Source organism: Micromys minutus (genome assembly GCF_963924665.1).
Source record: "Micromys minutus genome assembly, chromosome: 2".
NCBI classification, from domain to species: domain Eukaryota; kingdom Metazoa; phylum Chordata; class Mammalia; order Rodentia; family Muridae; genus Micromys; species Micromys minutus.
In genome coordinates this window covers 41,866,557-41,888,053 of record NC_137971.1, presented here as the reverse complement: position 1 = coordinate 41,888,053, position 21,497 = coordinate 41,866,557, and the positions used below count along the sequence as shown (strand labels likewise).

The 21,497-nt window shown below is 43.0% G+C and overlaps 1 protein-coding gene across 1 annotated transcript in view; it reads right to left on the bottom strand.

Moving 5' to 3' along the window:
* Positions 1 to 10,515: 10,515 nt before the first annotated feature.
* PCSK5 (proprotein convertase subtilisin/kexin type 5) overlaps positions 10,516 to 21,497 on the bottom strand; it is a gene marked incomplete at its 3' end in the record, with an annotated part of 393,680 nt that continues 382,698 nt past the window's right edge. Inside the window, exons 36-38 of the mRNA XM_080912751.1 lie at positions 16,924 to 17,024; positions 14,581 to 14,767; positions 10,516 to 10,898 (exon numbers count right to left, since the gene is read on the bottom strand). Coding sequence (XP_080768877.1) covers positions 10,516 to 10,898; positions 14,581 to 14,767; positions 16,924 to 17,024 — 671 coding nt within the window. The remainder of the gene's footprint in view (positions 10,899 to 14,580; positions 14,768 to 16,923; positions 17,025 to 21,497) is intronic.

Genomic DNA, 21,497 nt, shown 5'->3' with positions numbered 1-21,497 from the left:
AAGATGACCATCAGCTCCTGCCCTCTTGTCCCCACATTATAAATGCTAAAATTTACAGCTATATGCCCCCATTTTCAGACAAATCATTTAACATTTTTTTGTAGTCCTGGGATTTAAATTCAGGGTTCCCACAGGCTGGGTAAGCTCTGTACCACTGGAAGCATCTCCCAGCTCTTATTTCTATGTCATTTTCATACAGAGGACTTAAACATCTGAGCTTAGGAGTCTCCAGAGGTCTTTAGGCCAATTTCCAGAAGATAGCAAAGGATGATTGTGATTTTGAAACTGTCCATGTCATTGAAGTTGTGAAATCCAGACGTGTGCTATATTCACAATTTTATTAGCTGTGCAGCCTCTGCTGGAGATCCATGCCTGAGATCCCAGCACTTAGAGGTGGAGGGAGAAGGAGCAGGGTTCAAGGCCAACCCCAGCTACTTGATATGCAGTCTTAAACAAAAACCAATCAACTAAAAAAACACATAGAAGTGAAATTATTACTGTAGACAGGGTGGGTGGGTGGGGCGTTTATCTGTGTGTGTCCAGGGGGTGATAGGTGTTTGTGTGTATGTGTCTGTGTGTTTGGGGGCCGGAGGAGGCTGGTTTGGCATGGTATCAAGATGTGAGAATGAAGGCAAAGCTTGAACTGAAGCCTCAGCTTCTGAGTTGGAAAGAACCATCTCCAATCAGAGAACCACCCAGAGAGACCCTTCTTACTGACCTGATCCTGCCCACATCTTGCAGACTCCAGCTCCAGCTGCTGGAATTGACCCAGTGAAGAATCCACCAGCCTAATTAAATCAGGCCCAGGACTAGTGGTTTGTTTGCCTTTTGTTCCAAATGGCCTACACGTTGTATTGATTACTGGTATTTTTCTCTGACTGCTGGTGGAGAAGAACACAAAAAGGAGAAAAGATGGACAGAACAACTTTGGCTACTCTCTCATTGCACCCCAGGGAGAAGCTGTATGATCCTTGAGGACACAGAGTCAGCATCAGTAATGGGACCTTGCAATGGCCCTTTCCTGTCTCCTGATGCTGGCCAAGATGAGGAACAATCTGGAGTCCACTGATGGACTCTCCCTCAGGCATCTTGGGAGGTGGAACAGACCAGTGCTATGAGACTTGCTTCCTGTGTTCCAACCAAGTCAGCTTTCCCCAAAATGCTAGTTAGCCAGGAGAAAAGCAAGCTTAGCCAGTGCTTATGTTGTCTGCTGTTGTGTGGTGAGCAGCCACCTGGACCTACAGGTCTCTGTAATGTTAGCTGAGCCTCTCTCCAGCCTCCCAACTCCCATTCCAGTGTCTGGTCAGAACCTCTCACCAGCTGAGATAAAAGAACTCCAGCACAGTTCACATTAGCTGTGAAGGCAGCAAAACAGACACCTTTCTGAGAGACTCTCTTCTCTCTTAACCCTTCTGCTTAAATCTACATATTTAAATACATTTTATAACATTATTATTATTACTATATTTGAGGGCTATCCCACAGAAGGGAATTCCTCTCTCTGTGTAAACGTGGCCAGAACCCCATGGCAAGTGAGGTTATAGGCCCAAAGCAGGGATCTGATTGTTTTTGTTTTGCTAAGTGGGCATGCGGTCTAAATATTTATGACTATACTTGTAGATTTGTACCAAGTTCAGCCTTGATCAGAGGAGATTTTGTGTCAGTTTAGTCAAGACTCATACCTGGTCAAAGTGATGACAATAAGTGGTTGTTGAGTCTTCAGCCTAAATGGGACATCTGCGTTACCCGTGTCCCTCCCTTCAATGCCCAGAGGATACTGTGAAGGTTGCGGGGAGGAAGAATGTAGGATGAAGTGGGGAGTGCTGTGAAGAGCTGTCTTCTGGACATGACATGGCCATTGTCCTTATGACTTCAAAAGCAACCATGGTGACATGCGCAAGAGACTGGTGAGTGGCTCAGCAGGTAAAGGTGCTTGGTGGCAAGCCTGACCATCGAGTTTAATCTCTGGGACCCACACAGTGGAAGGAGACAATCCACTCCTGTTAGTTTTCTGTGACATCCATATAAGCAAGGTGTCAGGCATATGTGTGTACACTGGAGCACACACAAGATCGGATTCATCAGCATTCCATCACAGATGGGGCATGGGTTCATGAGGCCTCCCTCCTTCCTGAGGGGTCATTGCAGTTAATGGTTGTCAGGGCAGGGGAGTCACTTCTTCAGTAATGGGGACACTGGTAAGTTTCCAGTAAAGAAGCTTCAACCACACTGGTGTAAGCATCCCTGATTAAACTCAGATGGTCACACATGAAAACAGACAAATAAAAAGGGGACTATTGAGAAGGAGATGGGATTCAATCAAACGAGAGTGGGAGGGAAATAAAAGAAGGGAGGAGAAGGGTAAATATGTTCAAAGGGCAATATATATATATATATATATATATATATATGTGTGTGTGTGTGTGTGTGTGTGTGTGTGTGTGTGTGTGTGTGTGTGTTTATGTATGTGTATGTATGGTGTATGAGTGTATGTATATTATATGTATATGTATAGTATATTTATATGTGTATACATATGTGTATGTGTATATGTATGTATATTATTATGATGTATGTGTATATGTATAGACATGAGATTGTCAAGGAATAACTTACAAAACAGAGCTGTTTTTTCTTTTCTCTTTTTGCTAAGGCAGAGTATGAGCTGGCTCAGGAGGTGCTCAGATGAGGTTATAATGTAAGGTGGGGCCAGAGCCTCCAGGGTTCACAAGAGTATTTATTGGGACAGGTCCGGGGCTGTAAATGAGGCCTTAGTGAGATTTCTAGAAAACCAGGCTTCTAGCTGGGATAAGAGAAAGTCATTAAGCAAGCATTGCTAATTGTGTTGGAATTCTTGATTTTGAGCTGGCAGACGGCTCCAAACAGACTCCAGAGTAAAGGGCTCCTTAAAGTTTTCTGTCCCCACAACTTTCCCTGTCTGTCCTGCCCCAGAACCAGTACTTCTCAGTGACCACTGTGCCTAGATCACTTTGTTGATCTAACAACTACCCTGCCCACTCTCTTGTAATTTGATAAGTAAGATCGTTTTTAGTCTAGTGTAGCGGTGGCACATGTGATCCCAGTACTTGGGAAAGCTGAAGCAGGAGCCTAGGCACAGTGCAAGAGCCAAAGGAGGGGGAAAGAGGATGAAAAGGAAAAAAGAACGAGGAGGAAAAGTTTGTACGAAAAAGGCCACACCAATGCTAAACAATCATTCTGTAAGGCTCGGTGCCTGAGAGCTGGAATGCTGCAGGAGCCACAATTATCTTGGGCTGTCCATAGTCCCCTTAGGTGCCAATTATTGCCCATATCTTCATGTGACCTAATATCCTCGTGACTAAGGCAGTTTAGAAAGAGTGAAAACTTGAGAAGGAACTGAGTCCCCCACCCAGCAGTCTCCTTGAACTCTGCTGTCAACAATGGATCAACCGGGAGGAAGGGAAGGAGGGAAATTGTGGTCGGAATGCAATATATGAAGAAGAATAAGAGAGAAAAAACAAGAATTCCAGCACAGTTACTGCTTAAGACCTTTTGTATTCCCAGTTGGAAACCTGAAGATTTCTAGGAATTGTGTCAGAAACCTTGTTGATCAGGAAGGACAGGCCCGAAACCCCTGCTCGGCTTTAGTCGCACATGGTCTCATCTCCACACTCATATCCACCCAGGGCATCTCAGAAACCACCTCAGTCTCTTTGTTTGTCAAAGGGGGTGCATTGGAAGGGGATGGGTGGTCCTCAGAAACTCTTTGATTTATCACTTGAAAGCCACCAAAAGAGTCCCCATAGCTGGTGCTAAGATAATTAGTTGTGACTTGAGGAGCCCATGGCCACACTTGAGTATGTGTTACTTTTGCTCAATCGTAATGAAATTTCCAGGTCTGTGTCATATGGCCACTTTTAAAATTCTTTTCTGTGCCGAAGACAGAAATCCTGGTTTGGTCTGAGGCAAAAAATGTGGAGAAATCTCTGTGATGCTGAAGGTGGCAGTGTGGAACTGCACTTTGTGAAGGATGTCTGTGAAAACTCTGCCACTAGCTGCATTCAAGACAACAGGCAGAATAAGAGACAGATTCCTTTCGGGGATGTCTGACTACGACCTCCTGCTGACTATCATAAGGAGATCACAGAAGATGAGGTCAAGGTCTATTCGAGAACAAGAACCTTGTGCTTGGCAGTGGGCCTGGGTGGAGATGATGGAGATTTCTGTCACGGAATGTGCTGTCTGTGATGAGATTGAGATTGTCACCCTAGAACAACTTTGGCCCACTAGTCCCAATCGCCTTACAAATCAAAAGCTTGTTTAACCATGGCTGTGCCCGAGGATCTCTGAACTCCTCCAATAAAAATACCCATAAAATGTTCAGGAAAGCACTGGGAGCCAACTGTATCCCAAGCCCCAAGTTTGATTCCCAGAACCCACAGGGTTTAAAGGGAAGTCCAACTCCTCCAAATTGTTTTCTGACTTCCACAGGCACGCTTTGGCACACATGTACAATGAGTCATATAGAAGTGTGCATGTGTTCCATGTAATGAGGAAGAAGGGGATATATGTTGAAGAGACTCTGTGATTTCCCCCATTCCCATCCTAAGCTACTGAACAATGGATCCCAAAGAATTAAATTCTCACAGTTGGTAGTAGGGAAACCTGAATTAAGCCTTGGTGTCAGACAGAGGAGGAACTGGCTGCCTAGACAGACACTGAACCCAGCTCTGAAAACTCAGTAACATGTACTTATTCTTGGCTGTTGTTTCATTATTTCTATAAAACTGTAAGCCTGCTACAGAAAAACCAGGAGTTGGTTTCTTCCACGTTTGGCCAAACTGTAAATAGGTTTATTGCCATTTATCAGATTGCTTCCTAGTTGCTTTTAAAATGTAAGGAGTTTATGATTGTAAGTGACCTCCTGTAACCCCAGGGCTGCAGGCATGAAGGAAGCAGACCCATTCTGTCTGTGGGACTTCGTCCCCAGCCTCATGACATCACAGCTGTGTGGCTCTTTTTCTTTGCTGCCTGTATTTGAAAATGACTCAAGGATACCCCACCAGCTGGAAAAACCGAAACCCCAATGGAATCCTCAGACTTGCCTCTTATTCGCTCATTCCTAGAGAACCTTGGCAGATTGCCTTGTGTCTGAATCAAATAAGGTCTAGCCACACCGGGCAAGCATCGATAGGGTTCTAATACTTCCCTTCTCGTTGTGTCTAAATGCAGATTGAACATGATTTTTTATTTAAACAGGTTGAAATACGTAAACTTATTTAAACATCTAAATTTGGTCCAGTGGCTAGGTAGTACACTGAAGAAGTTTCTTTTTTCCATGAACTTTTTTATGAATAGGGCATGACTTTGTGTCTGTCAGAATTGTGCCTTGAGGACTTCCAATCTCCATTTTGAATTCTTTTAAACAGCAGCTGCTTATTCCCACGGGATGGAACTTCTGACTTCACACTTGGAGATTATTTTAGGTTTACTTTTGTTTTTAACTGTACACATGCACGGTGTATATGTTTGTGCATGTGAGTGCAGACAGGTGAGAGGCATTAGATCCCTCGGGAACTATAGGTTAGAGGTGGTTTTGAGCTGCCTGGCAGGGATGCTCCTAATCAGACTCAGGTCCTCTGTATGAGCAGTACATGCTCGAATCTGCTGAGCCATCTCTCCAGCTCACATTTAGAAATGTATAATTTTTCAGATCCACCCCCTCCATTGTGTCCTATTGTAAAACTTCTCACAGATGCTTTTGTTCTGTTTCTAGTCCTGCTACAGTCTTATGTGCTAGGATTATAAGTGTGTACCCTTCAAATCTTGTCTTCACAAAATTTGGTTCTAAGCTTGGGCATGATCATGAGTTTGCACCTGGCCTGGTCTACGTAATAAGAACCTGTCTCAAAAACGAACAAAGCCTGGGGGAGGGGTGTGGCTGTAGAAATGGCTCAGTCGTCAAAGGTACTTAGTGCTCTTGTAGAGGTGACATGGTCAGTGAATTGCCTGTAGCTTGGGCTCCAGGGGATCTGGCAACCTTTTCCAGCTTCTGGGGCCCTCCAGATATGCGATGCTTTCCAGATCAGAAGATGTATATATATATGTTTTGCAAGATATTTTGCAGTAAACAAAAAGAAAGAAATTCAAATTATGAATTAATGTTTCCTGAAACAGTGCCTACATCTAAGAGTGTACAGAACAATTAGCACCTCCTGACTGTGAAGGGTTGTAATGCTGTGGGCTGAGAGCCAGACTTGTACCTTGGACGTTTGTCCTTTAGTAGACACTTATCACACACATCTATAACCGAGCAGACATTCCTTTGGACTCTCAGATAAAACCTTTGTATTATACAGCAGATCCTGATCTTTCACAAGCTAAGAATGACGTCAGATAGCTTCTGAGATAGTTTCTCTGCTTTGCTGTAGCCTCTCTACCTGTTGTCCCCACCACACATTGGTGGTGGCATTATTAAAAGTAGGCATCAACATACCCGGTTTTTGTTCTGTGCCTATAAAAATGCATGTAATTGTTTCTATAGCAGAATATATCATTCTGGGGAATTTAAATCTGTATCTCTGGGATATGGTCATTCATAATTTAGTTCACGATAAATTATTTCTTATTCCCTTTAGGATAAAAAACAGGCTTTACATTAGCAACTTCCATAAATTGTTGGGTTTTTTTTTTGTTGTTTGTTTTTAGTTTTTAACAGAGTCTCAATCTGTAGTCTATGCTAGCCTAGCTAGGGACTTAACATGTTACCCAGTTTGGCTTCTAAAACTTATGGTGATTGATCCTCTTGCCTCAGCCTCCTGAGTACTGGGATTTCAACTGTGAGCCACCATTTTTGGTTATAAAGTGTCCATGGTTTTACACACACACACACACACACACACACACACACACACACACACAGTGTTGGGCACTGTGTCTTAGATTCTGGAAGGAAACAACAGCCTCCTGAAAGAGTAACCAGATTTTGCATACACACAGGTAAGCAAACAGGATTACAAGGTAAGGTGAGGAAACTCTTTGCACACACATACAGAGTGTCTACACAAACGACCCTTGGGACATGACCAAGGAAGACCTCCCAGGATGGATGACAAGAGAGCATAACTTTAAAGGGTGACCAGAAATTTTGCTTTGGCCAAGGCTGCAAAAGCAGCTTCCCAGGAGTGTGACTAACATACCCTGACGGGTGTGAGGAACAGAGTGGTATTCCAAGGGGGCGAGGAACAGTGTGGTATTCCAAAAGCCCAGAAGCAGTCTGCTGCGGTGGGAGTATACATTGGGTGGCTGGGAAACCAGGAGGGACCAGGGAACTGTGGGTGAGAAGTTTAAAGACACATAAGTGCACAGAAGCTGAATGCCATTCGCACAAGATCATCCTGGAATCGACCTTTGTTGAAGTATATGGTCTCCAGTGTTGTTCAGGCTTTCCTGAAACACTTGATAGCCCGAGATGGCTTTGTTCTCATTACAGTCCTTCTGTCTCACCACCCCATGTGCTAGGATCACAGGCATGAGGCACTATGACAAGCTTTAAAACATTTATTATTGTTGTTGTTTGTGTGTGTGCCATGGTGTGCATGCATAGATTAGAGACAACGTTACAAAATGCAGTTTTCTCCATCTGCCACTGTCAAGCCGGCACAAGAGCTGAGCCATCTTGTGCGGTCCGTCTCTGTTTCTGTCTCTTCTCTTTTCTCCTGACCTGATACTCTATGTCTCTTTTTCAGTTTCCTGAGTGCTGAGATTACAGCCTGCATCAGCCTGTCTACTCCTACATGACTTTCAGTAGCAGGAGTGAGGCAAAAAAATAATGAAGATTGAAATTCAGTAATGCCAGGGATGAGGCAGTGGTTATGGGACTGGAAGACAGCCTGGATCAATTTATTGGAGAGGAAATTGATCAGGGGTAGCACTTGCTCAGCCTCGGGGTATAGACAGATTAAAGCAGACAAAGCCCAGAATGCCGAGCGTTCTGCATCTATTATTTGGTACAGCACGGTGCCACGCCCGCAGAAATACTCAGAAAGAGTCCCGTACTAAGCAAGTCTCTGTAGCATCCTCTGTTCTTGATTTCACTTTACTTACAATTTAAAATTCCTTTCGGGGAGCCAGGATCATCTGAGCTTTTTACTCCGTCTCCTGATGTATTTCTAGTCTTAACATTTTCAAGTTATTTGCAAGCAAAAAACTGGAAGGTGTTTTCCAACTGCCTGTTTATCCATTAGGGCAGTTGCCAGCATAGAATTCAAAGGCAGTTTGAGAAGAATGCATTATGACCACAGAGACAGGAGGCTGGGTCTTAATCACACACAGGCACAAAGTGTCCTTTTTTTTTTTTTTTTGTATTTCAAGTAAGAGTGCACATCATCGTAAGCACAGATGTTTTCTCAGGAAATGGTTTTGTAGGCTCCTGAGAGCAGTCCAGCTTGCTTCTACATTCTCAAGGAAGACAAATGACATATGCAATCAGAATTACTTGTTGGACACTGCAATTGCATGGCAAGGGATGGATTCCACTGATAGGAAAGTGATTCAGTAAAGCTATTTTAAAGAGTTGAAAAATGACCAATCAAATAGAGTTTGAAGAGATCATTTTAAATTATCAAAAAATTGGGAACTTCATTTTACGTGTATATGATTCATATGATATCTGAAGAGTTTGAGGCCACTTGTTGCTAGATTTTGGGATTCCCCCCTTTTTAAAATGACTATCAAAAGGATGTTATTTCATGATATGTGACAATGACTTGAAATTCAGATATTAGTGTCCATAAGAAAAGTGTTACTGGGGCACAGCATACTCATTAATTTTGTACTGCTTCCATGACAGTTCTGAAAAATCCTGACAAAGGCCTCTTAGCTCAGAAAACCCGAAAAGAAACCTGGATGTTGACAGCAAGGAATTTAGTGGTCTGTGTCCTAAGGGCTTTCTCTAAAGAGACAGACATAAGAACTATAACTTCCTAGAAGTAAATGTTATTTACATTCACAGATGTTACTATAGTATATAGGACAACTGTCATAGAATAAATAATGGCCATAGTTTTACTGTATTTAGAATTCCTGTTCTCACACTGTCAGTGGAGCACAGTTATTAAGAATACATGCTTTAAGGTCATTCTTAGTCCTTGAGTCTTGACAGTTGTCTGCAATTTTGAGCTAAGTGGTGTAGCCTTTCTGGGAAGTGTTAGATTTCCTATGAGAATAACGGATGGATGGTGACATTTGGTAGATTTGTTACATATGAAGTGGATGAGATATGTGAACTATCTTAGTGCTGCCTGGCCCGTGGTAGATGTGCAGTTAGTTCATTATGATTGTCATCAACCGATGATGTCACTGTCACTCTTTGGTGTTCTACACAGAATATTGCCTATCACAGGAAGACCCATGGGATTCTGCTTATGTCATTTTGCACTCAAGTGCCCTCACTATGAACTACCACAGTCAGAAAAAGTGCCAAGAGAGTTTCCACCAGAGTGGACAAAGAATTAGGAGGCGTAGAAACAAAACAGATTGCAGGAGTGAAGAGATCTGTCTGCAGCCTGTAAAAGGAATGATGGGGATGTTTTTAAGATTAAGCTCTGGCCCACCTTTTCTTATGAGGGGCTCCAAGCTCCTTTGATGACTCGTTGATGGCAGCTTTGGTCTGATTTTGCAGCTAACGTCTTTATTTCATTTTTGAGAGCGAGTGAAATTTTTCTTTTGTGTCAGGTTATTATTACAATTTTTTCTTTTATTATTTCCTATCAAAGAAGCTCTTAGAAAATTACGAGGGTGAGAGTCTTGGGAATGATTTTCTTCCTTTTGGTGCTGGAGCTGCCTTCTTTCTACCTGAAATTTCTTTGCTCTTGGGTCTTTATGGTTCTGGGTTTCTGCAAAGGAGCTGGGGCCCAGCAAGCATGTGGTCTGTCAGCTCTGAGTCTGCTAAGCCTTTCATGTTAGATGGATCCTAAGCAGTCAAAGGAGCGATGGTTGCTCTTCAGGAGTACTAAAAGAAACTACAAGTCCTACTTCTTGGTCTTTACAGATTTTTTTTTTTAAAACACAATTGAAAGGGGAGAGACCTCCTACCCCAGCCCTAACAACACTCTGGTACTCCATCTGCCCCCTATTTAGTCAAATATCAGAATTCCAGAAAGGTGGCAGTTGTGTGGGTGGGGGTGGGTCTCCAAGTACAGTTTGAAAGCAGAATCCTTACAGGTGTTCTCTATTCACTTTAAAAACCACGTTAAAATGTTTAACAGATCTCATTTCTTTTTGCCTCCTGCATTTAATATCTTGACATACCCTTGGGGAAAATGCGTTTGAACTTTCCCCTTGCAGGATCTGTTCATTGCACTCAGCTAATCAAAAGCAGCACAGTAGACCCCAGTATCCCTTCATGTTCAAGTTGGATGCAAGATAAGGACAAAGCAAACACTGAGACCTCAGCCAATGTAATGGTAGTTCCCAGCAGGGTTGAGAGTCCTGGGGACCAGGAAGGGATGGGAGTTGGGGGAAGAGGGTGTTTATTTACTGATAAGAGTAACTCTCATCATCATATTCCAACTCATCATCTTCTGTCTCATCCAGCAGCCCGTACTTGAACTTCCGGTAGACAGTGCCATCTTGGCCCATATAGACGATGTCGTCCTCATCATCTTCATCATAATCCCGGTCCCGGTACTCAATCACCTGATCCTCGTCAAGATAGCTGCTCCTGTATGAGGAGTATGACACAGTGGGCTCGGCCAGCTTTTCGTAGTGCCCCTTTGCCACAGGTCGGCTTCGGGACTTCCGCCACACGACCACAGCTGCCCCCAGCAGCAGCAGCAACATGGCGCCCGAGGTCACCAGCAGAGCAGTCTTGGTGTGCTCATAGAACTCAGGCTCGCTGACTGGAAGGATGCACTCGTCTGGTGGAAGGCCGTCCCAGAGGCAGCAGCAAAGGGGAGAAAAGAAACAGAATTGGGAGAATCGAGCTGTGAACTAAAGAACTTTTTACATCTAAAACGGTAGAATCATCTTTTTGTTTTGTTTTGTTTTGTTTTGTTTTGTTTTGTTTTCTTAGGAGGCAACTGCTCTACAAAAACTCAGTATGTATCCCTGTAGAGTCCCGGTCCAAATCTGATAAAACCAACCAATGCCCCTAGAATGTTAAGTTTGAAATCCAAAAAGGACCCCAGATCCCTGTTTTCTGGGCCAGTCTCTAAGGCGCCAACCTTTCCAGTGACTCTGATTCCTGAGAAATGAGTTTTTGTTTTGTGTTTGTTTTTCTTTTAACTGCTGCCCAACAAAAACTCTGATTTTTTTTTTCCTAAAATGGAGTTATCTCTCTATCTTTTAGACTGGTCCAACATGGCTCTCCTACCCTTCAAAAACAGGAAAGCATGATTTATAATGCCCACAGACTTTTAGTCATTTGTGGCCTTGGAAAAATTTGGGGCCAATTTGTTTGTGATAGATGAGAACTGCTTTGTAAGGAAACTGGATTTTCCAATCCATTAACTTCAAATTCAGGTGGGGTTCTTGAGGCAAACTCTCTGACCACTGTGCTTGGTTTTCTTGGATATTCTTGGCACTCCTCAAGCAAGAAAAGGAATACTCTATTATCTTAAAGAGTCCTGCCCCTCTTATTCAAAGCCTACACATACACACACACACACACACACACACACACTCAGGACCAGACAGGCCAAAAAAAAAAAAAAAAAAAAAAAAAAAAAACAAAAAAACAAAAAAACAAAAACAAAAACAAAAACCCAAAAAAAGAAGAGTTAACCATAACTTGAGAATTCAGCTGATTTTTCTTATTTTATATTCATTCATTGGGCAGTGTGACTTGAAAAGCTTAACTAATTTTATTTCCTTTTCTTTGTAATCTACCATACAGTAAGGCAAAAAAAAAAAAAAAAAAAAAGAAAAAAAGAAAAAAGTATGACACTGGGGAAAAGCTATCTGCTATCTGCTTGGTTGGTTGTAGAAATTTTAATACTCAGTGGGTTCTTCCTCCTCTTCCCTCCATTCCACACTTTCTTTCACATTCTCTACCCCTTCACAGGGACCTAGCAACTACCCCTGCTACTGAGTAACTCCGGTGATTGATACCCCCTGCCCTGCCCCCTGGTGTTTAATGGGGTTTCTATTTTATTCTAACAGGATTTTGCCTATCAAGCAAAACTGTTATCTCTAAAATAGCAGAATTATCGTTATTGTGTTTAACACTACCTATGACAGCACAGACTTGTCCCCTCAAAGAAACAGGATCATACTAGAGGGACAGATAAGTAATCTGCCTGTGGCACGTGCTTCCCAAGGCAGGAGGATCTATATTGGACCTTTGGAGGATGTGTTATTTTCAGGGTGCTGGATGCATTCATATCTTACTATCCTAGGTATTAGGTCACTGGCTCAGGGCTAGCATCTACCATTTGGTTTCTCTGTAGGAGGAAGCTGTCTCAGTATCAAAGGTACAATTAAGCTTGAACACCTGGGCTCTTTATTTCTCCTCATATACATACTATGGTAACTTTCTACCATGGGACTTCATCCTTAGCTCAAGAAGACTTCCTTCCTTCCTTCCTTCCTTCCTTCCTTCCTTCCTTCCTTCCTTCCTTCCTTCTTTCCTCCCTCCCTCCCTTCCTTCCTTCTTTTCTCCCTCCCTCCCTCCCTCCCTCCCTCCCTTCCTTTCTTCCTTCCTTCTCTCCTTCCTTTCTTTTTTGTAGGGTTGCCCTAAATAGTTTTTAGAAACCAGGAAAAATGATCCAATTCTTTCTTAGAACAAACATTCAGAAACTGCTCTCTAGAAGTTTATACTTTGGGTTTCATTTAAACACATGGATGTAATGAGGGCTGTTGCTCTCAGCTGACAGCCCTGCATCGGCCCCTACAGGGAGGTGTGGAAGAAGGCCTGGAGAAACCAGTTGCTCTTGGTGTGTAGGAAAGCTGAGGAAGGAGAGGATTAATTCATTCTTGGAAAGGTGGTACTTGTAAAGTAACTGAAAGGCTGAAATAAAGAAATAAATCCACGGCTGGTATTAGTTATGGCTTTCAGATTTACTTTACTTACAAATGGAAAAACATAACATTTACTGGGTTTGGTAAGGCATGATACACCTGAATCCCAGGGAAGTGGTCTATTTCTAGAGGATAAATGTATTTTTAAGAGTATGTTTTCCACGTTAAAAAGATCACTTCATTCAGAAACCTTAAGTTTTACTTTGTTTGAAGATTTACTCATTTTTATTTTTCATATGTAAGAATGGCTTACATTGGTGGTTCATGGTAAAATTCTTACCAGGCACATGCATATCTGAGTGTTTTGCCTACATGCATATATGTGCCCTGTGTGTGTGTGTGTGTGTGTGTGTGTATGATGCCTCAGGGGACCAGAATAGAACACGGGATCTCCTGAAACTGGAGTTACATACACTGCAAGTGTTACATACACTGCTTTTAAAGCATGACCCATCTACAGGCCCTCAGAATTTTTTCTAAGTCTTAATATACATGGATGGGGCTGGAGGAGAAGTGAAGACTTGGAATTGGTAGAATTGTTTCATTTATTGAGTGGATATCTTATTTCTAGATTTGAATTAGATTAGCGTGAGTTTCAGTAGAACCAAGATAACCAATTCCTTTCCCCCTCTCCCTTAGTGGCAAAGATAAAAAAGAAACAAAATAAATTTATAAAGATCAAAGTCTAGACTTCATTGAGATGGGGGGCAGCATAATTGTAGGAAGAATGTGATGCTTTGGGACTTTGTAGTCTAGTAGACCCATGTTCAAATTCCAGTTGAGTCTCTGAGGTGTACATGTGCATATGTGATTTTTCTTAAAATAACAAGTCTAGTCTCAAAAACTTGAGGTATTCCTGGGTGGTCTCTCAAACTTTCAATTTATCTGAGAGTGGCCCTGAACTCTTGATCTCCTGCCTCTACCTCCTAAGTGTTTTGATTACACACAAGTACCATTAAGCCTGTCTCTAGATGAGCCTCTTACCTATTGCTGTGGACTCGGGCAGGGAGATCCAAGCTTGGGCCTCTGTCTCTTTGTTGCTAAAATGGGGCCTGTTTGATTAATGTTTGAACCTGAGATATCTCCCCCCCAAAGACTTGGGGCCTTGATTGCTAGTTGATGAACTTATGGGGAGTGACAGACTCTGAGGACTCGACCTATTAATAGATGGATCTGTAATAGATGCATATATGATGACATTACTTGGAGGTGGTGAAAAATAGATTCCAGTTGGAAGAAATAGGTTACTGGGGCATGTCCTGGAAAGATGGCTTTCCTCAAACTTCTCTGTTTCCTGACTGCCGTGAGGTGAGCCCTGATGCTCTACCACATGCTTTCTGCCAGGAGGCTGAGGCTCACTGTTGCCTAGAAACAACAGAGCTAAGTGTTCGTGAACTTAGATCTCTGATACTGTGAGCCCAAAGAAACCCTCCTTTAAATAGTTCTCCTCAGGTATCTGACAACGATGACAGCCAACCCAATTTGTGAACCAGGAGGTTTAAAGTAGATGCTTTGTGAACTACTCATCCACCTCCGTCCTTGTCCCCATCAGCCCCCCGAGGCCGGCCCACTCGCTCTCACCTGTGGAAGTCTGGCAGTCACAGCAGTCCTGGGATCTGTGGGGGTGGGAAGCATTGCAGCAGTGGAGGCAGCGGCTGTCATCCATGTGCAACAGCAGGCCAGCTGAGCACCCGGTGCAGTTCCTGCTGCCGGAACCCTTGCATTCCATGCAACTCGAGTGGCATTTTTTACAGTTGAACTTTTCTCCCTGTTAAGAGCAGAAAGAGGTGGGTTTTGAGTGTAGAGGTTTTAACTGGGCACTGGAGCTCTCACATGGCTATTTTCTCTTGTCTCTATAAATGGGGAAGAATGTGATCGATTAATGGCGGTTGCCAGGTGCTGTGGGTGCTCTAGTCCATTTTATCTGTGCTGGGCAAAAGACCAAACCAACTGTGTACAATTGGAGGAAACCTTAGTTGGACCCTGACCTCTGAGACAAGCTAGGAATAGGAGAATTACAGGCTTCTGGGGGGAGTTTGTGACATTGTAACAAACTCAGTCAGGTCAAGGACCAGTTGTGTCTAATTTTGCCGCACACTTTTGCAGTCTACACATTTCCACATCCTGCACTTTGCCAAAGCAATATTCTAGGTCTTATTCAGTTACTAATTCCTTCTCAGAATCTAGATTTGCTAATGATGAGGTCACTGCTTTCACTTGGCAATGTCAGGAACAGAGTAGAAAGACAATGGCTCCCTCCTTAGTGTTTTTCAACGTGATGTATTTCCCAGCGCTTTGTATTTGTCAACACATAGTGGCACATAGCCTTTTATTTCTTTTTACTTTTTGTCTATGTGCAGTTTTATCTTGTTGTTGGTGTATGTATGTAAGTATGTACCGACCTATCGATCTATTTTCTACCTACCTACCTACCTACCTATCTACCTATCTATCTATCTATCTATCTATCTATCTATCTATCTATCTATCTATCTGCCTATCATCTATCTATCTATCTATCTATCTATCTATCTATCTATCTACCTACCTACCTACCTACCTATCTATCTATCTATCTATCTATCTATCTATCTATCTATCTATCTATCTAAGGTCTTGCTATGTAGCCGGGGATAGCATCAAATGCAGGATCCTCCTGGTCCTGTGCTCAGCCTCCTGAATGTTGGGATTCAATTTCTATTTCTCATCAAGCTAGTGCTGTGGTTTTCTTTGACTCTTACTCTTTCATATTAGTTACCTGCTCGACTTCTACGATTCCTGGATCCTTGTGCCCAGACTCAGAATATAATTGGTGATTAAAACTAAGATGATTAAAACTCATTGGAAAAGGGTATAAAGTTCATGGCAACAATTCTCTCCTTCCCCGGTGCAAAAAATATGGGTTAAGGAAAGATACCCCATTTAGATAACAACAATACAATAAAAATAGTTGTTGTTGTTTGTGTGTGTGTGTGTAGAGGCATATGTAGGCATGCATGCAGAGGTCAGAGGACAACTTTTAGGAGCTGGTTCTCTCCTTCCACCATGGAATCTGACAGTTATACTCAAGTTGCTCATGCAGCAAGCACTTTCATCTACTGAGCCGTGCCTGTGGCCAGAAGATACTGTACGTCTGTATCTTCAGTGAAATGGATGACAAGGAGAAATACAAAGGTTGGATGCTCAGTGGCGGAGGACTTGCCATGTGTGTGCTAGGCACCACTGAAAATAAATACAGAAAAAGCGGAGTGGGAGTTGCCTTTCTTGAAGCATTTGGGAGTATCTACGATGCTGATATAGTGTTTCCAGATGTCCTTGTCAAATCTTCTGGGTTCTGCCTATGTTACTATGTGTTTAACCTCTCGGAGTCTGATTTGAGGAACTTTAACTTCGATGTCAGAATTTAAAGAGGGCATATATGCAAATTTGCTGATTTATTTTAATTTCAACATCTTGATGGATTTTCTTATGGTTTCAAGTTTAGAAACACAACCAAGAAGTGAATAATTCAGAAAATTTGTGTCTCCCAGGAAAGCTGGCTATCCTACACTTGCTGTAAGATGTGAGGGAAATGGAAGAGCAGGGCCAGCAAGCTTCTGCCTGCGTTCATGGACGTGTCTGTTTAGACAGCTGGAAAGGGGAAAATTTGTATTTTTGTTGTAATCGGGGACTGAACTTCCTCTGTGGTTATAGCGAATGGCTATAGGGCTCAAGTTGTCTTAGATCCTTTCTGTTCCCGGGAATCAAGTAGAAGCTGAAGGTTGGTAGCCTGATGATTTTATGAATGAATGAGATTGTACAGTGTTAAACACAGGCTGTGTAGAGTGATATGTAGGCCATTTTCACTTCCCAGAAAAGCCTGTGGGAATTGAGCTCCATAAGGGTGGGAGTGGGAAAGCATACACCAACCCCAGGTCTCAGTACCTTTCCCTCTCTGTATTCCCCTACAATGCATTCTGGGGTGCAAATTCCTTTCAGAAGGTGGTAGCTCCACACACAGGACAAGCAATTCCATGCCTCCTTTCCTGAAAGAGAGAGAAAAATCACATTATGTGACAGATTTCAGATTCTAACCTCTGTCTTGATGTCAGAGCACTTGGGAGTAAGGAAAATGTCAAGTAAATTGAAGTAGAAAGGTGACTAAGGATAAAACAAGTGTCTAGAAGACAAAGTAAAGTCTTACAGAACACACAGTCTCACCCCGGAGACTCTCAGTCTGCACACCGAGAAGTTGAGGACCAGAGATCGTGTGTCACAGCAAAAGATTTCTAGAAAATGAGAAATCATGTGGAAGACTTCTGAAACCTGAGAGGGGCCAGGGTGTAGCCTGTGGTAGAGCCCTACCCAGCATGCACAGGAAGGCCTTGGGTTCTGTCTCCAGCTGGAAAAGGCACATTTGTGAAGACTTTCTTCTCCTATCATCAGATGTTTGTTGTTTCTTTGAGGATTTGAAATTCTCTTGTGTAGATAGGTTGAAATGTGCAGTTATACACACAGTCCCCCTGCTGGGTAGCAGGCTGGCAGACCTGTGTGACCGGAACTATGGACTGCTTCCTTTCCAATTTGGCTGAAGTCCAGACCCCAGGTAGTAGTCAGTACAGTGTGTCGGTCCTGGTGGAAACCAGCGACTGTATTTTCACATCTTCCTTTGCTGTATTGTAAGCCCTGAACACCCGGAGTCTTTCAAAAAGGATCGAGTTCCTTGGCATTTTTTGCTTAACTTTTTTCAAGGCTAAAAGACTCTATTACTGCTTCTAAGGGGCCTTGAGGCCAGAAAGACAGACCTTTTCACATTTCCTTAAAATCCAGCACAGATTGCCATCTGCTTTGCCTTACACTGACCCGGCCTATTTTCATCCCCCCTCCCCCAAATTCAGCCCTGTGAATTCAAGTCAGGCAGGGAGGTCCTGGGATTCAGCTGTGAGGAGCCATGGGTAGAAAGAGGCATCTTAAAAAAGTTCAGGGTTCATACTGAGTGGGGAGGATAAATAAGAAGGTGAGCGTGCTAAAGGAAGCCAAAGGAAGGAAATAACCAACTCCAGACGCAGCAGCTTCACACAGTGGTAGAGATTAGGTACATTCCTGCTGCGCCCACTTCCCTGACTCCCAGTGCTTCAGAATGGTCTTTTTCTCTTCCTTCCCCAGCTCCTCCTCCTCCCCTCCCTTCTCCTCCCTTCCTCTCCCCTTCCAGTTCCCTCTCTTACTTTTCTCCCTTCGGTTCCTATTCTCTCTACCTTTTCCCTTGGGGTGTCAATGTGTAACCCAGGCTAACTTCAACCTTCCATGATCCCCCTGCCTCAGTCTTCTAAGTGCTGGAGTTACAGGCATGTGCCCCTGTGGCCATCAGATTGCATTCTTCTTAACAATTAAAATTGCTAGGTAGTGGAAAGAGGATGAAACACAGACACACTGCTCATTCAGACAGCCAACATTTTTTCCCATTTCTTTCCCATGTCATAACTTAGTATGACAGTTAATGTCTCAAAAAAATTTAAACTTTTTTTTCTATTTAATTTATAACCTAACATTGGGGGGAATCCCCAAATTTTGTAATCTGTGTGTTTCAAAACCAGAGTTAGCACAAGATCCACTAACTAGCAAAGGGTGTGTGTGGTATTCGAAGGTCAGCAGAGGAGGAGAACACAGAGGCCAGAAATGGCTGACGGTGTGAGTTCCAGGCCCAAGCCACATGCAGGAAGACAAAGAAGAATCCAACATGTGGGCTTTCTCTGGATCAGATCCACACAGTGGCCAGTCACCCCTGAATCCTGTCTTGGGGATCCTGTGTTGATGAGCATGGGAAAGAAATGCTTGAAGCTGCCATTCTTACTTAGGTAGAAAATCTCAAGGCCAGTAGAGACATGTAGAGCTCTTTCAACCATCCTTTGACATCATAAATGACATCTCCAATCCACATAAAAATGTTCAAATACAGTCTGTGCTTTGTTTTCATGTGCTTATCTTAAGACACATCAATGTACCTAATGAAGGTCCTCCCCTGGCTCACTGCACAACACTAACAGGTAGAAACTGGGGCCGACAGGTTTAGCAAACCACAATACAGTTATTTATTGGAATCTTATTTTTTACCACACATTTATGTGTGAATGTGACCAGGTGCTTTTCAATTCTTGCTTCTTCGACTTTCCCACTATGGTGATGAACCATAACTTGGAACTGTGAGCTAAAATAAACGCTTCACCTCCTAAATTGTTTTCTGTCCTTTTTTTTTTTTTTTTTTTTTTTTTTTTAAATCATAGCAACAGTTTCTGAAAACAAAAACAAGAACTAAAATTACACAAAGTGAACTACCCTGTTTTCCAGGAATCTGGTTATCTAAGATGGCGAGGTGTTTGTTAAGTAAATAAAGAGATGGCTGGATACCCAGAATTGTAGGGGAACACCGGATGGAAGGCCAGGGAAAGGCTTTTGAAAAAACATGCTGAGTGTAATGGAGCAGAAAACAGTTCTGGCAGAACTGACCAGAGGAATCAGGATTGTGGAGAGGCAGGAGGCAAAGATGAGTCAGATTCATAGTAGTCCCTGTGCTTATGTTCAAAGACAGCATAGGAGGCAGCAAGGGATGGGGGTGGGTGTAAGCAATGCCTGTTGGGGAAGAGCCTCAGCCACAGATATTAAACAGACTAAAATCAGTGCAGCAATGCTTCTAAGCAGAAGCATGTCCTATTTTTTACCAGCCTTGCATGCTCCATCTGACAGCATAGAGGACTGGATGGCCACTGGGTGGCTCATAGAGGGGACAGGAAAACCATGTAGCTAACTGGTGACTCAAGCGACAAACTGTGAAAGTACGAACCGAGTTATAATGACACTAATGACTAAGAGAGGGGAGATATTTAAGATGTCATATGACTTAGAGACAAACTGTGAAGACCCAGAGATCAAGAAGAGAAAAGGATAAGGCCAGGTTACTCTGTCAGACAAGGGGAAGCCTAGGAAAGCCATTCGCCAAGATAAGAAGCAGGAAAAAGTTGTCTGAGAATAGAGAGGCTTGAGGTGTCTATTGGAAATATAATGTGAGATATTCAACTAGAAATTTTATGTGTGAAGAAATGGAGTCATTAAAACTATTACTTAGAAGTAGACACATATGCTTCAAGACAGTGATAGTGAGTAGGTTTGGTGGCAACCATTTGTCATTTCAGCATTAGGGAGGCTAAGGTAGGAGAATTGTGAGGTCAAGGTTAGCCTGGTCTACACACACACACACACACACACACACACACATACAGACACATATGGGGGCTGGGGTTCAAGAAACAAAAATACATGCATGCACATACAAAACCCCCAAACTCAGATTGGCCTTTGTTTCACCCAAGTGTTGGGCATCCTGGCCCCCAAGAGTACTAAATAACCCAAGACTTTTGAATTAGCAGAGTGAGGTTGAGCAAAAGTTTTGTACACACTCTTCTAAGAAAACATTTATCCTGTAATAACACACACATCCAACAATTAAATGTAGAGCTGGAAAGGTGACTCAGCACTAGAGAACAGTGGGCGTTCTTCAAGGTGATGGGGATTGACTCCCTCCCAGTGCCAACTTCATTGCTCCCAACCTTCTGTAACTCCAGTTTCTGGGTATCTTCTGGCCTCTGTGGGTACTGAATGCGCTTCCTGCACTGGCATGCATACATGCAAGCAAAAACACTTGTACACATAAAATAAAAATGCATTGCTGAGCGTGGTGCACACCTTTAATCCAATCAAGCACTCACGAAGGAGAGGCAGGCAGACCTTTGTGAGTTCAAGGCCGGGTTGCTATTCATAGTGAGTGAGTTCCAGGCCAGCCAGAGCTATAGATTAAGACCTTGTCTCGAAAATGAATAAAAACCATATGTGAACTCAGGTCCTGCTATAATTGGTACATTTGAAGCATACTGAGATGGGAGAAGAAGTAGCAGAGAAAGCAAGAAAGAGATTTGTCTAAACTATATAGATGAAGTTTCTTTCATCCAGAAAGCAAACACACCCGAACAGTGTCAGAATCAAGCACTTGTCTGCTTTGCCCAGGACAGGAAGGAGGCACAGTGACAGGGCCAGCTACGTGGCTGCTCTGACCAGGGCAGTAAACAGGCAGTGGAAGATGTAAGCTCAACTTTTTGTTGTTGTTTTAATCATAACAGGAGCTAAGTGTTTTTCAAGATCCTGGAACCAAAGCCTGGGCTTAGAGCTTAAACAGGAGTTAGGGTGAGACTTTGCTGTAACAGACAAGCCTCCCCGACGCTGTTAATTGGTTTGCTGAGGATCTGTACTGCCAAGAATGTCACCTCAGAAGAAATGAACCATCCTAGTCTGGATTGAATTTCTGGTGGAGTAAATGGAAAAACAGATTTTAAGAAGTAAGGATGTATCCTGGTCTACATAGCAAATTCTAGGGCATCCAGAGTTGCACAGAAAAATGCAAAACAAACAAGCGACTCCATAAGGATGGAGGAAGAGACAGAGGAGTAAGAGCCCAAATCTAACTCTCATTT